Here is a 16,569-nt window from a genome sequence, read left to right on the forward strand (position 1 = left end):
AAGAGGAAGGATTAAATAGTATTAAAGATAAGTTTTTGGGCATTTAGGCCTTTATGTGTATAGGACAACTGAAGACACAAAAGGGGAGAGAGAGAGGAGTGAACCTCTATAAATGGGCGCGCGCTCTACCAGGAGAGCTACGCAGGCACCCAGATTAAATAGTTTTAAGTATCCATTTAATTTGGTTTTTTTTCACCAACCTATTCTCACTCCCAATCGTGAAATACTGATGCTTGGTCAGTGGCTCTCAGCGTCAGACACCCACGCAAAAATCACCCTTTAGCGTCTGTATGGAACGCACCGGGCATAGCAGCTGTTTGACCGCGGCGCTGTAACATGACAGTATTAAAAGCGACAACGGTACCTACGGGGCACCGCACGTCAGTTAAATGTACGTCCCGACCAAGCGCGTCTAAATATGACGCCAAAGGAGACATTTTGCGTTAATAACAAATGCCAAAGGCGCCTGACCAAGCATCTCTTTTTGACGCGATGGGAGCGAGAATGTGTTGTTTTCACCGGCAAATGTTTGTTCATTTTAACGATTCAGGCTTCTTGGTTCACTTTGCTTTAGAAATGGGTCGGAACAGTGGTAGATTAAGGTGGACATGAACGCCCCCCTACCATCCTATAAAAACACAACAGACTTTACCTCAGTAAAGTCTCAGTTCACCGTAGCCTGGTGATCCAGAGGCCTGCAGTCAGATAAAGTCACATTGAGGCTGTCCTTCCCCGAGAAACGCTCCCAGAGGTTGTTCCAGCAGCATTATACAACCCTTATTTACGTAAATACCTCAAATTTGTGCAGTACTTGAGTAAATGTACAAAGTTACATTCCTCCACTGAAAACTACATACACAAACGTCATCAACTAAATCATTAGTAATCATTATTTAGCTAAACTTTTCACCTCTAGTCATATATTCTGCGATTAAATTAGAGCATCGGAGGGAAAATAAATACTGTACCACATGGGACGAGTGCAGTGTGCAGTCCATTAAACATAATGAAATGCGCTGTTTTAACAAATTGTGGATGTTACCCAGCACTGACTTTGTCTGATTATTCTGAAGAAAGCAACAAGCATCATCAAACATCATCATCATCATGTTTCTTTTCTGATAAACATGAAAACTGCAGAGCTTTCGATACTTCAAGTCCCATTGTATTTTTGTGTAAAGCTTTAGGGCGTAAGTTTTGGATATTAATGAACGTCCGTTACTTTGCCAAATGAGTTGCTACAAAGCTAATTAAGACTATCTGCTCAACACAACTCTCTCTGGATTTCTCAGTATGGCTACGTTCAGAAGATTGTGTCGTCCAGCGACTTTCGCGCGGGAAACTCAATGAATTATCAATGAAACGATAATTACCTCCTCTGAAGAGTCCATCATGTTTTTTTAATCCTCCGTGTCCTCCTTGGCTACTAGCAACTGCGTGGGGGAGGGGTGGGGGCGCGTGCGCGATCAGAGAAAGGCTTGTATAATGTTGACGTGCCGACAGTGTTGTTGTCATTACTTAGAATTCCTCATGGGGGAGACAGAAACTACGCACTGTAGCTTTAAGGTTCTGCAGGGTTTTTTTTTTGGCCCACCCAGCTTCAACTTTCCCCTCCAACCCATGCTCCATGAGAAACATTTTATACCAGCATAACATTGGTCAATTTGGCATGACCCTTTGACATGATGAGTACTTATAAAAACGTATAAAAATATGACAGTTAGTTAGTAGTTATATTTTTGCTTTGTTATTTGTAACAATCAAAAAGCAAGTGCAGAGTAACTAAGCAAATTAGTATGGAATGCCATTTTATTCACAATTAAATAAATGAATAAATACATAAATAAATGAATAAATACATGAATAAATAAATAAATATGCCTTTGAAATACATCATGAAATAAATAAATGAGGCAATAAAAACATAAATAATTTAATTAATTTATGTATTTCATGGTACTTTTATTTCATAAGTCCACATTTATTTATTTCAAGAGACTTTTATTTTATAAGTCTAAATTTATTTATTTCAAGAGACTTTTATTTTCCTAATGCCACATTTATTTATTTCACTCTCTATTCATTTCCAGTTCTTATATACAAATCATGGGGCGTGGCTATCTCTCACATTCAGAACAGAGCCGTGGGCAAAAAAAGGCTGGGGAAGTGAGAGTGCAACACGACCGGCAGTTCGCGGTACTCTTTACCCAGCCCACAGTCACCTATTCTGGGGTAACTAGACCACCAACTAGCGCCAACCTGACGGAGCAACACGACCGGCAGTTTGTGGTGCTGTGTGCCCAGCCCACAGTCACCTATTCTGGGGTAACTAGACGACCAACTAGCGCTGACCTGACAGAGCACCACAACAGGCAGCTCATGGTACTGTCCACTGCAGGTTGACACGACAGCTGAGGCGTTGTTAAGTGAGCTAGCGGGCAAACGACTGCTCTAATTCACATTAAGCTGAACGTTTCCGTTGAAGTGAAGTGAAGTGAGAAAAGGTGAATGGGAATTTTTCTCGAAGAGAAACAGGTATATCTACTCTATCTACTAAATAAATATGGACTTATGAAATAAAAGTACCATGAAATAATTAAATTTATTTAATTATTTATGTATTTGTTGCCTCATTTATTTATTTTATGATGTATTTCAAAGGCGTATTTATTTATTTATTCATGTATTTATGTATTTATTCATTTATTTATGTATTTATTCATTTATTTTAATTGTGAATAAAACGGCATTCCATAGTATGAATGGCCGAACATCTATTTTTCTAAAGTAACTCCCTCAAAACAAAACCCTTGATGAAGCGCGCTCGCTCAGAAAACAGGTATTAGTTTAATTCAAAATCCATCTAGAACAGGCATCGTGATTGGTCCCCTGGTTTATGCCTGGCTACATCATATACCTCAATTATCAGGTATCAATCATTTTCATTTTGGTCACAGACACAATGTCAGCGAGCACTTTGTACTATGGTTTCCTTGAGGACAAGAACATTTCCTTTTTATATTTAAAGTAAATAATATGGCATAATTTATGGAATGCCGTTTTATTCACAATTAATGAAAATGATTGATACCTGATGATTGAGGTATATGATGTAGCCAGGCGTAAACCAGGGGACCAATCACGATGCCTGTTCTAGATGGATTTTGAATTAAACTAATACCTGTTTTCTGAGCGAGCGTGCTTCATCAAGGGTTTTGTTTTGAGGGAGTTACTTTAGAAAAATAGATGTTCGGCCTTTCATACTACTCGCTACCATAGTCGCTCTTAGTGCTACGTCATTTTCAAACAAGGGCGCTTTTTTCGTTGCTTCAGACGCTGACAGCCACTGTCCAAACGTCCGGAGTTCGGAGTGAGAACGGGCTGCAAGAAAGAACACTAAAAACATAAAACAACTGAAACAGCAAATCCCTCAAAATCATCCACAGTCCTCAACACATCAGGCCAAACATCTAGAGCCAGATGTGGCTGCCTCCAAGTCAAGCACCATCCTCTTAAAAGCGACCACTGAGCCCAGCTCATTAAGTTTCATGGATTTCTGTAACTTGTTCCGTGTAGCGGTAGCAGCAAACTTAAGCGCCTTTCCCCCCAGCTCAGTTCTAACCTTTGGAGCAGACAGAAGGAACTCTTGAATCTTGAATATCAACTGTAAAGCTTACATACAATTTCCAAATGTTTACAGGCCATGTCTTAATCATGCAGGTTTCTGACTTGTGCTTTTTCTGGCTAATGCAATATTCAAGATTCAAAAATCCTTCATGAATCCCACAACATGGAAATTCACAACATCAAAGCAACAAGGGATAGTGCAAAAAAACATATAAGGTAATTATGCAAAACTAATAAGCAATAATTCTTTAATAAACATTGCACACGGAGGATGAATTAGTTTTATTATACATTCATGTATTTATTTATTCACTTTAATAATTAATGTTTCCCATGTGCATGTACTGTAATATAGTAACACTGTAGGGAAGAAAGGCTATTCTTTCTGTTGTTTTACATAAATAGAAAGTGTAAATCAAATAGGAGAGAGGAAGGTATGAGCAAATAGGAATGCATTTTGTTTCAAAACTCGGTGTAATTAAGAGCTGAACCAGACAGCTCGCACAATTATAAATAATGTATGAAAAAAATAGACCGGCATAAATATATGGGTATCAAATCAATTTGATTTTCAGTTTGCGAGCGTGTGGAAGTTTTTGGTTTCAGCAGGACAGTGGCAAACATGCAATCTACACTACATTATTGATTATTTCATTTCAAAATGCAAGAGTGTGTGTGTGTGTGTGTGTGTGTGTGTGTTTGTGTGTGTTGTGCTCGCGCATTCTTGTGTTTTACCATCACATTAAAACATGGTTTGGGTGAAAATTACTATTTTGTTATGGTTAGGGGACCTTTCGTTTGGCATGGTAGCATTTCTAGCCACTTATTCAAAGCCTCTAAACGCCCACACAGGTGTTTTCAGTTATTGTGGGTGATTAGACCTCTGTGGGTTGAAAGCGGGCTGGAGCTTAGATGGGAATTTATTAGGTCACAAATCTTCATCTACCAATAAGAATGGTAAATCTGTCATTTTGTCCTGCCCTAACAGGTGCAACAAAGCTAACTGTGTTCAAGACCGTTCCCTATCACGGATATAGTGCACTATATGGTGTTTTCGCCAGTTTGTAGCGTTGTTTGTATTCTCTGCGGTTAATTTCATTCACTATATAGTCCACTATAAAATACCCACAATGCACTGCTAATTTGAGTGTACATACAATGTACCCTACATTTTACTCCCTTATACCACAAAAGGAAAAATGGAGCGGACTTTCTAAACAGTGGAAATATAAATATCATTTTACTATCCTCCTGGGTGCTCGGTTTGTTTCAGGGACGTATAAGAAGTATTTTTGTTTCGGTTTGTTTACGTGATGCTGGGCGCGCCCGCCTCCGTCACACAAATAACGGGCGCATCTCCTGGCGCGAGTCACGCAACGATGTGTTTTCAGTGAGTGTCCGAAATCTGGTTTGGTCGTTCCCTCTATAGTTCACTATTTAATAAACATAGGGAATGGTGAGTGAATGAGGGAACGGTTTCCAACACAGATACAGTCTACGCCCACACAGTCCTGGGGAGAGGTCTAATCAGCCAGATTAACTCAAAACACCTGTGTGGGTGTTCAGCGCCTTTAAGGTTAGGGAAGAGATTGGTTAGGGTTAGGGTTATGAACATAACCATATGTCGTTCTGGGGCAGTCACTGAAACAGTTGATTCTGTAAGTGTTTTTGGGAAGACAGTCTGGAGAAAATATGTGTTTTCATAATATGGTGAACTAACTCCTTTTTAGAGGTTTACATATGACCAACGGTTAGCTGAATCATCATTCTAAATCAGTTTTCAATGATGTATTAAACAGCACATACCGCCTGACCAGATGAAACATACTGTAGTTGCTGACTAATCATTAATAATCCTTTGTGGCCCAGAGACTGTGTGTGTGTGTGTGTGTGTGTGTGTGTGTGTGTGTGTGTGTGTGTGTGTGTGTGTGTGTGTGTGTGTGTGTGTGTGTGTGTGTGTGTGTGTGTGTGTGTGTGTGTGTGTGTGTGTGCATGCATGTGTTTATGAGGCGTGGTGTATTGTAGAATCTGCCTTTTGGCGGGGGTGTATATCATAGTGACGGATATGGGTGTCCTCCCCCAGGGAATTTTTGAGCATCAACGTCTTAATTTCCAGAATTCGGATACACTTTTATGCACCAATTTACCTTTAATTTAGCCTATGTGAAGAAGAAAAACACAGATGACAATTCAAAATATATCAAAAATGTAATGGAAAGTATGTTGTTGCGTGTCTGCGTATGACGTAGACTACACCACTGTGTGTGTGTGTGTGTGTGTGTGTTAATGTTTAATAGCGCGTTGTCCCTGTTTAATTACAATTACATTACATATATTTCTTCTCTCCTCATCTCTACCTCAGGTATCATCCGTACAGCGATGTCCAACATGGACCGTGAGACCAGGGACCACTATGTTGTGGTGATCCAGGCCAAAGATATGGCGGGCTCGGTCGGAGGACTGTCTGGATCTACTACCGTCAACATCACCCTCACCGACGTCAATGACAACCCGCCAAAGTTTCCACAGAGTAAGTGATCCCTCCCACACACCGTTTGTTCCTGACCAAGCAGCGATTCTAGGCTCAGAGCTTTAGGGGTGCCTGGCACCCTTTTTTAACGTCATTTTTTTAAAAGTTATTCTACTGTGCTAACTTTACATTTTAACATAATTTTATTCATGGTAAGGGAAACACTGAATTATGTAATTAGAAAGACACCAACAGTTCTGAGAAAACTTACTTTAATGCTTAGCCACGGCGCCATTACTACAAAGGTGAGGTGGTAGAACTCTATATATCAGATATTAATCTATGGAAAAGCAGATATGTCCAATATGCAGTATTGCAATATAAATTAGAGATGTATGCGATTTTGACTAATGCCTTACAAGCACTATTTTCTGAAAATGGCTCAGAATTTTTGAATGATTTTTGAATGATCTAGGCGTCTAGATCTGGATTTAGTTTCATGATGCTGTGATATTAAAATCGCCCCTGTTTCTGACAGCAGCAGTTACCAAGTGTTCCCTCTTCTTTTTGCTTCAGCCCTTTCTTCACTGCCCATCCTGCAGTTGCTGTCGTTTCTCTGGTTTAGTCACTCAGAGAACTAGAATCGTGTTTATAGATGTCATCATAATATAGATTTAGAATATAGATAATCTCAGACTGAGAGAAAATCTTCCGTCATTAAAGGGTCACTTCTGTATTTTTCAACCTGGACCCTATTTGTCTGTTTTTGTGTCTAAGTGACTGATGGGAACAGCCATTTTTTAAATGAGTCCAGTATTAAGCAGGATTGTGCGGAAAGAGTGCAATGTAATGTTAATAAGCAATTGCGCACCTTCAATTTCCATCTGCTAAAAGTGCTGTTTTTGCCACTGACAGGCTCAGATTACTATTCTAAATAATGGATATGCACACTGTGCATGCCTTTCTAAAAAGTTGCTCTTCTTCAGTTCACACTCCATGCTTCAGAACACACTTTTATAAGTCCAAAAATAAAAACAACGAGAGAACATTTCAAACTGCACGTAAAAAGCACTGAATATCATTAAAAGGTACAATGAAAAAAAATATAATGAAATGTTGCGTCACTGTTGCAGAGAGCTACCAGCTGTATGTAGCGGAGCTGGCTCCAGTAGGGAAGGCCGTGGGTCGGATCAGAGCCAGCGACGAAGATGAGAAGCAGAACGCTGAGATGACCTACAGCATCACTAATGCCGACGCAGCTGCCTTCTTCACCATCACCACCGATGCTGACCGCAGGGAGGGAATCATTTCCCTCAAGCAGGTATGAGTCAGAGATCACAACACACAGGCCAACACTGAGGCTTATGCAATTATGTAATGTGTTTCAACGATGAAGCTTTCTTCTCTGGCTTGTGCTTTCATTTAGTCTGCTACTGCTGTCAAGGTTAGCCCAGTTGGCCAGTATACCTTGATGTATCATTGATGTATCATCAAAGATTTAGGTGTGTTTTTTTCTCCACAGAAATGCCAGAATGCAACTATATGTCAAGACATTAGTGCTTGGAACATACTGCATTTGCATTTTAACACGCTGCTTTGTCTCAGGATGGGCTGTGATTGGCTCATCACAATGCTGCAATACAGTAACTGGGAAATGCCATTTGTGTACTTGTGTACATAGAGCATGTTTCCTTTCAGTTAAAGGGCCCATGACATGGTGCTCTTGGGATGCTTTTATATAGACCTTAGTGGTCCCCTAATACTGTATCTGAAGTCTCTTTTATATAGACCTTAGTGGTCCCCTAATACTGTATCTGAAGTCTCTTTTATATAGGCCTTAGTGGTCCCCTAATACTGTATCTGAAGTCTCTTTTATATAGACCTTAGTGGTCCCCTAATACTGTATCTGAAGTCTCTTTTATATAGGCCTTAGTGGTCCCCTAATACTGTATCTGAAGTCTCTTTTATATAGGCCTTAGTGGTCCCCTAATACTGTATCTGAAGTCTCTTTTATATATACACCTTAGTGGTCCCCTAATACTGTATCTGAAGTCTCTTTATATAACTTTAGACCTTAGTGGTCCCCTAATACTGTATCTGAAGTCTCTTTTTATATATACACCTTAGTGGTCCCCTAATACTGTATCTGAAGTCTCTCTTATATAGACCTTAGTGGTCCCCTAATACTGTATCTGAAGTCTCTTTTATATAGGCCTTAGTGGTCCCCTAATACTGTATCTGAAGTCTCTTTTATATAGGCCTTAGTGGTCCCCTAATACTGTATCTGAAGTCTCTTTTATATAGACCTTAGTGGTCCCCTAATACTGTATCTGAAGTCTCTTTTATACAGACCTTAGTGGTCCCCTAATACTGTATCCCGAAGTTCAGCCTTGGTGCAGAATCACAGCCACTAGAGCCAGTCCCACAATGAGCTTTCCTTAGTATGTGCCATTTAAAGTGGCCTTGACCAACTGCCACTTTGCTTGTTTGAAAGCCATGATGTCTCTCTCATGGGTGGGCCAAATTCTCTGGGTGGGCAAAGCAGAGAAAGGGGAGGTAACCTTGCTCCTTATGACCTCATAAGGAGAAGATTCCAGATCGGCCCATCTGAGCTTTCATTTTCTCAAAGGCAGAGCAGGATACCCAGGGCTCGGTTTACACCTATCGCCATTTCTAGCCACTGGGGGACCATAGGCAGGCTGGGGGAACGCATATTAATGTTAAAAAACCATTTCATAAAGTGAAATTTTCATGCCAAGGGACCGTTAATAACTTAGCTGCACTCCACATATTACAGGAAGCATTTCACAAATGTGTGTTGACCAGGAATCCAAAGAACACACATGACACTGTTATCCAGGTGCGGGACTAGAAGGGGGAAACGGGTTGGCACTGGCCCCCCACTGAAATATGATTGCGCCCCACCCAGAAAATGTGTATTGTATTGGGATAAACTATTTGTTTAAAATGAAAACAAGTGAACTTAATGAATGTGATGTTTTATTTAGCAGAATTACATTGTGTTGTTCTATCCTATCCAATAGTAACTATATTTCTAAGCAGATTTTCTATATTTCTATATATTTTAGTAGTTTATTTCTATTACCAAAGCCTTTCCCAATGTTCTTTTCCTAAACCCAACCTTTTTTTTATTTATTTTTTTTACATGTGTATGACATTGTGACCACACGTTCTCGCGATAACACGATACGATACACACCAAATGGCGCCGCAACCCCTCCGAGCAATCGCTGCCATTCAAGTCAATTTTTGGTATTCCACCACCCGTGTCACGGTGCGTCCCAGAAGCGTGCGTGAAGCAGCTCTCCGCTCCGCTAAAGATACGCGCCAGGTCTATTTTCACACGAGCCGCGGGGCGTTCGGACAGGCGGGCAGGCAGTGAAACAGCGAGAGCATCCAGTCAATTCACCAAAAGACACCCCCCACGCCCCCCCAATATCGCATACTGTATGTCTCCTCTACATCACCATGGACGACAGATTCATCTTGGAGGTAGAAAACATAATAGACATTGCAAATCCTTTATAAGGACAACACTAAAAAAGAGAAGGCATGGAGTTTAATTGCAGGAGTGCTTGGAGTGGAAGGTAGATACTAGCTTATTAGACATGGGATTGTTCTGTAAAGTACTTGTAGAGACAATAACATCTGTGAGTCTGGCAGGCAAGACTCTACTACTATGCTGCTGTGGTAAAATCCGGGTCAGCGATGACGTAAAACGCATCACTCTGCTTCTGCGCACAGGAAGTCGCCGGACTACACCGTTTTGTACACAGCCATACTGAGAAATCCAGAGAGAGTTGTGTGGAGCTGATAAAGTCTTAATTAGCTTTGTATCAACTCATTTGGCAACGGCTTGAATGTAACAGACGTTCATTAATATTAAATAGTCACGCACCATAGCTTTATGCTTATGGCAAGTAGAAAGTTGACAAATGAGGCGAAGTATTACCTCCTGAGTCCCTTAGTGGTGGAAGGAGCTCATCTATGTACAAAGCCCGTCAGGAGCGATGTGGCAGAGAGAGGAAGATTGGCATAAAAATCTGTGCACATGAAGTGGATGTTTTCATACTCTGTCAGGTGAATTCACAAAGGCATTGCGAGACAGCTAAACCTGCACAAGTAAGACAAAAAGAAAACCGTGTAATACACCCTAAAAGCATCTTGGTGCTCCTGTGCTATTTACACATGTTTAAATTGTGTAATATGCATCCATTTTGGCGCAGAAAAGGCGCCTCCCTATGCCAATCGACCTCAGTGCAAAAACATGGAGTTGGTGGTAACTGAAGCGCATTTATACTGTAACAGCAACAGCACTGACAGACTGTGATATTACATCTTTCTGTAACCTTTAAAGTTCCTTGGCTGAAGTTTTGACGAATGCCTCCGCACATTGTCGGTCAGGAGCTGTAGCTCGCGCTCTGAAAATGTCATGTTTCTTTTTCTCTCTGCCATTGTTCTGCCGACTGTGTTCTTGGTCCAACATTAATACGTTTTTTTTTTGTGGAACATTTATACTTTGCCACATGGAGAATTGCGATCAGATGCAAAAAAATAAAAAAAAATAGGGCAAATATGCACTCAACTGCATAACTTTATGATTGCACAGCTGCTTGGCTTTATGACCTTGCGCTGTCATATCATTAGCACGATATCTTTTGTGAATCGGACCTTGAGACAGGGCGGATAGCGATGCAATGTGGCATTTTATGTGAAGTGAGCACTGTGTCTTACTTAAAAAATGCTACGTTGCTTGACAGCAACCTGTCCTATTATAATTCAGGAGGCAATATGCTGTGGAACAGCTGTACTCTTTTTATTTTTATTTTTTTTTTTTATCATTTGCAACAGTAATCAGGCTGGGGAACAAAATGAAATACACCACTAGTGTAGTAGGTTGAAAAGGCTACATGTTTAGTTTTTATTTTAACTAGCTAATTTTACATTCCCGGTCATTCAGTAACATGTCGTTGTCGACGCCATATTGTCAAGCGCTACTGTTAAATGCACGCGTGTGAGAGAGTAGGGTGGGTAGGAGTGTTGTATCTAAGGGTTTGTGTATATTATGTTAATGTTAAATTTGTGTTAGCAGGATAGCATATGTTAATATGTAAAAGATTGTAGGTGTCAGAGTCAAGTGATTGTGAAGTGAAGTTATATTATTTTGTTATCTTTTAGTATTTTAAATAAAGCCAAGTTTTGTATGTGGAATATGTGTTAAATCATTTGAATTTATGTGCATTTATTTTCCGTCAGATTGTTTCATATTTATCATCAGTTTGCTTACACCATTCATTTATTTTTGCATCGTTTTTATTATCATTTTAACATGCACTTTTATCAGAGAGCTAATGGAGACATTGTGAATGTATGGGAACTGTATGGAATTGTTTCAGAAATAAACGAGCAACACGCTAACGTCCATGCTCTCTATTGGTTCACACTTTCCAGTTTTATTTGGCTAGACTGTGTAACCATTGCTGCACGTTTTTAGCTCATAAATTAATTATATTTAATTACTATCTAAAGTACACCAAAAAAAAGAGTTGATGTTGCTCTATTGAGCATCTCGTATTACAGGCACCAGCACTAGTTGTATCAGGTGCAAAGTGTCACAAAATAACATTTTGCCTTCACAGATTGAATAGTTGTCTGCCTCTTTTTCAAACATGCTGCAATGAACTGTACAGGAATTGGATGAAATCCAGCATGCATGGCCGGTACTCCTAGCTTTAGCCGAACTGAAATTCGTGAAAGCGCTCGGGTGTGTCTGATTTGCCCCTGCAGCCTTTAAACTGTGACAACAGGGAAGCCTGCGCTCAGCAGGAGTGAGCATTACTGGTTTTTCAGAGCCACAAGTTAAAAGCGGTTTTGATTTTCTTTGTACTTCTTCTCCAACTGCAACAAACTTGAGAACAGAGGAAGGGAAGTCCGGAATTATTTTTCTCCTTTTCCCCCCAATGTTTGAAGTTAGCTTTTGTCAGCATCTTGTAACACTTTGTATTCTGGGGATCTCTCACTGTTTTGGGAAGAATAATCAATGGGTGTTCTTAGGCATTCATTGCTGTGGATATTTCTTTGTTAGAAGCCATTGACAGCTGGCGATTCCCATGGCCAAAGCACTATGAGAACATTCAAAGCTCCAACAGGATATGAATGCAAAGAGTTATTTTTTTAATATTTAGGTTATTGTGAATGGCTGCATTTATATAGCAGCTTTTATCCAAAGTGCTTTACAAATTGCCTCTATCTCACACACACACACACACACACACACACACACACACACACACACACACACACACACACACACACACACACTCTTTTCACATACAGAAAGAGCACCAAGAGTTTAGTTTAGTTAAGTTTCAGAGATGCTAAATAAAGACTTCTTATGGATAGGGAAACATTTTGAATACAATATGGATACCAGCTGATCAGTACCCAAAGCCCCCCAATACAAACCATTTTACAATCCGGGCCCTATTTTAACGATCTAAGCGCATGGCGTGAAGCGCCTGGCGCAGGTGCGTTTAGGGCGTGTACGAATCCACTTTTGGGTTGTACTTAGTGTCTTAATTAATCACAGGTGTGTTTTTGGCGTAACATGCAATAAACCAATCAGAGTGTCATCTCCCATTAGAGAAATGGGAAGAAGAAACTGATCTGCTCTTGTGTGAAGTGAAAGCGGCAGTAACCATAATAACGTAATTGTAATATTTTCATTTTTTATCTTTTGCATGTGTGTGCTGCTGCGCATCCCTGTGTGTGTGTGTAACAAGCATAGTGTGAGCGCATTTTATTAATGCACTGTTAAAATAACAATGAAATGCTGCGTTATTGACTTTAGACCAGGTTCTTTTTTTTTTTTCAATGGTGCGATCACTTTCCGCTGCCTCAAGATAGCAATACGCCAAGAATGCACCTGAACACACCTCCCTGTAAGACCAGCACGCCCATGGGCGCAAAGACGGGCGCAGGTGCATTTGCTATTTAAATGACATGGCCGCTGGATGGGAAAAAGACAACTGTGTCGGTCTTAAACTAGCAAAGACACTTGCGTCGGGCTTTGCGCTGAGCTGCAGGGCCCTCCATTTGCATTCATGAATGTACAAAGCCCTTTAGGGGTCATGATAGAGAGCAATATTGGCACTGAAATATGTGCACATGAATTGCTAAACCAAGTGTGCACGCAGATTAATCAACTGTGTGGACAGATTGCTAAACTGAGCATTCGGTTTAGTGGAAATTTGGAAATAAGACTTCCAGAAATGTCATTCAAAGTTTTAAAAGCCTAACATTATCACTTTAAAAAATATAAATAATAAAAAATTATTTGATGCAGTAGTTGTTATACCAGCTAAATGGAAACACAGACTAATAACTGGTGTCAGAAAAATAGTAATATATCATCCTATGTGTTGTACTTAACAGACTAAAACATGGCGTGACAGCATGTTAACCATTGTTCAATTCATCCTTGTTTGTAAAACTTGTATCTCAAAATACAATATGAATTATATGTATATGTACAGATGATTCATTAAGCTTCCTTTGATCAGTTATTTTGGTGTTGGTTATTATTGTGTTGGTGGGCAAAACGCATTCTGAAACTGGTGCCGTGCCCTTGTTCTAACAGCTCAAATTGATTCCGAAGCCCCAATAGTCCAAAAACATGTCACATTGGACCAAATTGGCATTTTTCCGACAGCCCGTTATCCCCCAAAGGGCCGTTTCTACCGACATGCTACCCAACAGAAGCACATTATTATCGTTACTAGTTTGTGTCCTTCTATTTGTCTTCCTGTGTGTGTCCTGTTAAGCTCTTTGGATCAACTGTGTTGTGTTTAAAGTGCTGTATTAATAAAGTTGATTTGATTGTCTCTGGCACATGGTCCTTATAGCTCTGTGTACTGTGTGTGTTCTGTGTTTTACTGAACACCCAACATGTAGCAGCTGGATAAAGACTTACTGAAATTACAGAGAAAGTGTTTGCGTTTGATTGTTTTTACAATGTTAGCTCATATACGGGCCGAGGGGTTGCTTCGTTACTATTCAAGGAGAAATGCTGACCTTTATCTGTTTGAGCGAACCAATCAAATCTCATATCATTTTGACTTTTAAGACATTAAATAAGTTTAATCTAACCTCCCCACCCCCTTTTTTTTGCTGAAGGTCAGAAGTCCATATGAGAAGTTTCACTGCTTCAATGAACGTATCCTGACAGAGTGCTCTCCCAAAAACCATTCCCTTACTGTTTATTGATCTGTGCACGCTGTTTATTAGTCAATTCACGCGGTGTATTGAACTTATCAGACATATTTCAATGTTTCTTCTAATCTATGATCCCTGGCAGGCCCAATGGACTTTTTTCACAGCAGACATTTTGACTTGTCATAGTAGGAAAAGCAGAAATTGATAACCTTCAACGATGGCTCAATTCCATCCAGTGTCCCAGTAAGCTATTTCAGTGAGTCAGCATGCACAATACCAGGGCCTCTCCTAAGTGGAATGCAGCCATCATTAATGGTTTTAAAGACACCTATGCTTTTTTCTACTATGACATGTCAACATGTCTGCCTTGAAAAAGGTCTCTATGAATTGTATGGGTGTTGTGTGGATGGTTTTACGGTAGCTTCCCATTTGTTCTAAAGTGAAAGGAGCCATTAAACCCATCGCATACACATGATCTGATCAGTCATCCGTATAGATATATGTTACGTTCGTCTCTAATAACTATTCTAAAGATGCATTTTGCCATTTGAAATTGACATGATCGAAGTGATCGTCTTTGAATGCGTCGTTAGTAAGATAATTGTTTGTTCTGTCTCCTCCCCAGCCTCTAAACTATGAGAAGAGAAAAGTTCACACACTCAACATTGAAGGCTCCAACACTCATCCAGACCCCCGCTTCGCCCACCTGGGGCCGTTTAAGGATTCTACATCGCTGCGAGTCATTGTGGGTGATGTGGATGAGCCTCCTGTCTTCTCCATGGACTACTACATTATGGACATATATGAAAACTCACCTGCCGGCACCCAGGTTGGCACTGTAACCGCCGTGGACCCTGATAGCACCAACAGCGCTGTCAGGTAAAGGAAACAGTCAATGAGGAGATGTGTGTGTGTGTGTGTGTGTGTGTGTGTGTGTGTGTGTGTGTGTGTGTGTGTGTGTGTGTGTGTGTGTGTGTGTGTGTGTGTGTGTGTGTGTGTGTAGGTTTTCCTGCATGCGTACTGTAGGTTTTGGGCTTCAGGTGTCTCTACAACAAGAGAGACTTTGCAGATGTGTCAGAGCTGTGTCACAGTCTGTGGCTCCGGCATGTACAGCAGGTCCACTGAAGAACTGTACTGCTTTGCAAAAGCCACACTTTTCTGAAAATACTACATTTCTCTCACTTATCTGCTTATGTCTCCCTTGGTACATGTTCTGCAGCAGGGGCACAGTGCTGCTTTCTCTCCGTTTTTAGCCCAGGTCCATCAGACCTCCATCAGGTCCATTAAGCCAAGTTCAGACCAAAGATTTGCGGTGAGACGAAACCGTTTTAAAACGTTGCAGGGAAAAGTTGAAGTGGTCTGAACCGGCCCGTCTCGGTTTTAACACGCAAGTGACGTCACCTGTTTCAACAGTCAATAGATAGCAAATACAGCTTGTAAAGTCAGCTACAAACTATAGAAATAAAATGATGGACGAAACTGGACGAAAGGGCAGAGTTTTAGACGGAGGCTCAACGAGCGCCCACGAGCACGGTACGTGGTCGAGTGCGCCAAGAGAGTGACTGAAGAGAGGGAGTGGCGTTAGTACTAAGCAGGAAATCACATAAATAAAACGTTGCAACTGTAGAAGCATCTCACTATCACTAGCGAAAAAATGGGGGAAAAAATTTTATACAGCATAGTACCGCGATATTTTCCGTGGCAATACTGTATCGATACACAGGTGCCAAGTATCGATCTATTATTATATATGCGTTGGTCAGTTTGTCTGCTTGACAATCCCATTTTGCAGCAATAACATTGAAGTGAGATGAGCATGTATGTATGTATCTATTTAGATAAAACAGATATTGACAAAGTTTCCTTTTGGGGACATAATTTGCAATTGGAAAAAATGAAGTTGAAAAAACTAATAAATTGCAATATATTGTGTTGTTTATTATATTTATTATTTATATTGTATGTTTAAAATCACAATAATATCGTATCGTGATGGTATCGTATCATAAGGCCTCTGGTGATTCCCACCCCTAATATTTAGCATTATGAAATTTGTTTTGTTAGTTTATCTGTGTTGCAAGATCTCGCTGGAGTTCAGTCCTGAGACAGAAACAGGTCTCAAACTAAGTTCATTTTCCCCCGATATGTCCGTCTGAAAAATGCCATTTTAGTGTCAGAATGTTCAGGAGATATCTGGCTTGTAAAAATGGGTCCAAAATTTACTTTGGTGACTATGG

The 16,569-nt window shown here is 40.3% G+C and overlaps 1 protein-coding gene across 3 annotated transcripts in view; it reads left to right on the plus strand.

The window, feature by feature from the left end:
• The window catches only part of LOC120568864 (cadherin-18-like), a 125,868-nt gene that overhangs the window by 74,478 nt on the left and 34,821 nt on the right, over positions 1-16,569 (plus strand). For all 3 annotated transcript variants that reach the window (XM_039816595.1, XM_039816597.1, XM_039816596.1), the window contains exons 5-7: positions 5,990-6,157; positions 7,231-7,418; positions 14,958-15,211. In XM_039816595.1, coding sequence (XP_039672529.1) covers positions 5,990-6,157; positions 7,231-7,418; positions 14,958-15,211 — 610 coding nt within the window. The remainder of the gene's footprint in view (positions 1-5,989; positions 6,158-7,230; positions 7,419-14,957; positions 15,212-16,569) is intronic.

This window comes from Perca fluviatilis, chromosome 11 (genome assembly GCF_010015445.1).
Source record: "Perca fluviatilis chromosome 11, GENO_Pfluv_1.0, whole genome shotgun sequence".
NCBI classification, from domain to species: Eukaryota; Metazoa; Chordata; class Actinopteri; order Perciformes; family Percidae; genus Perca; species Perca fluviatilis.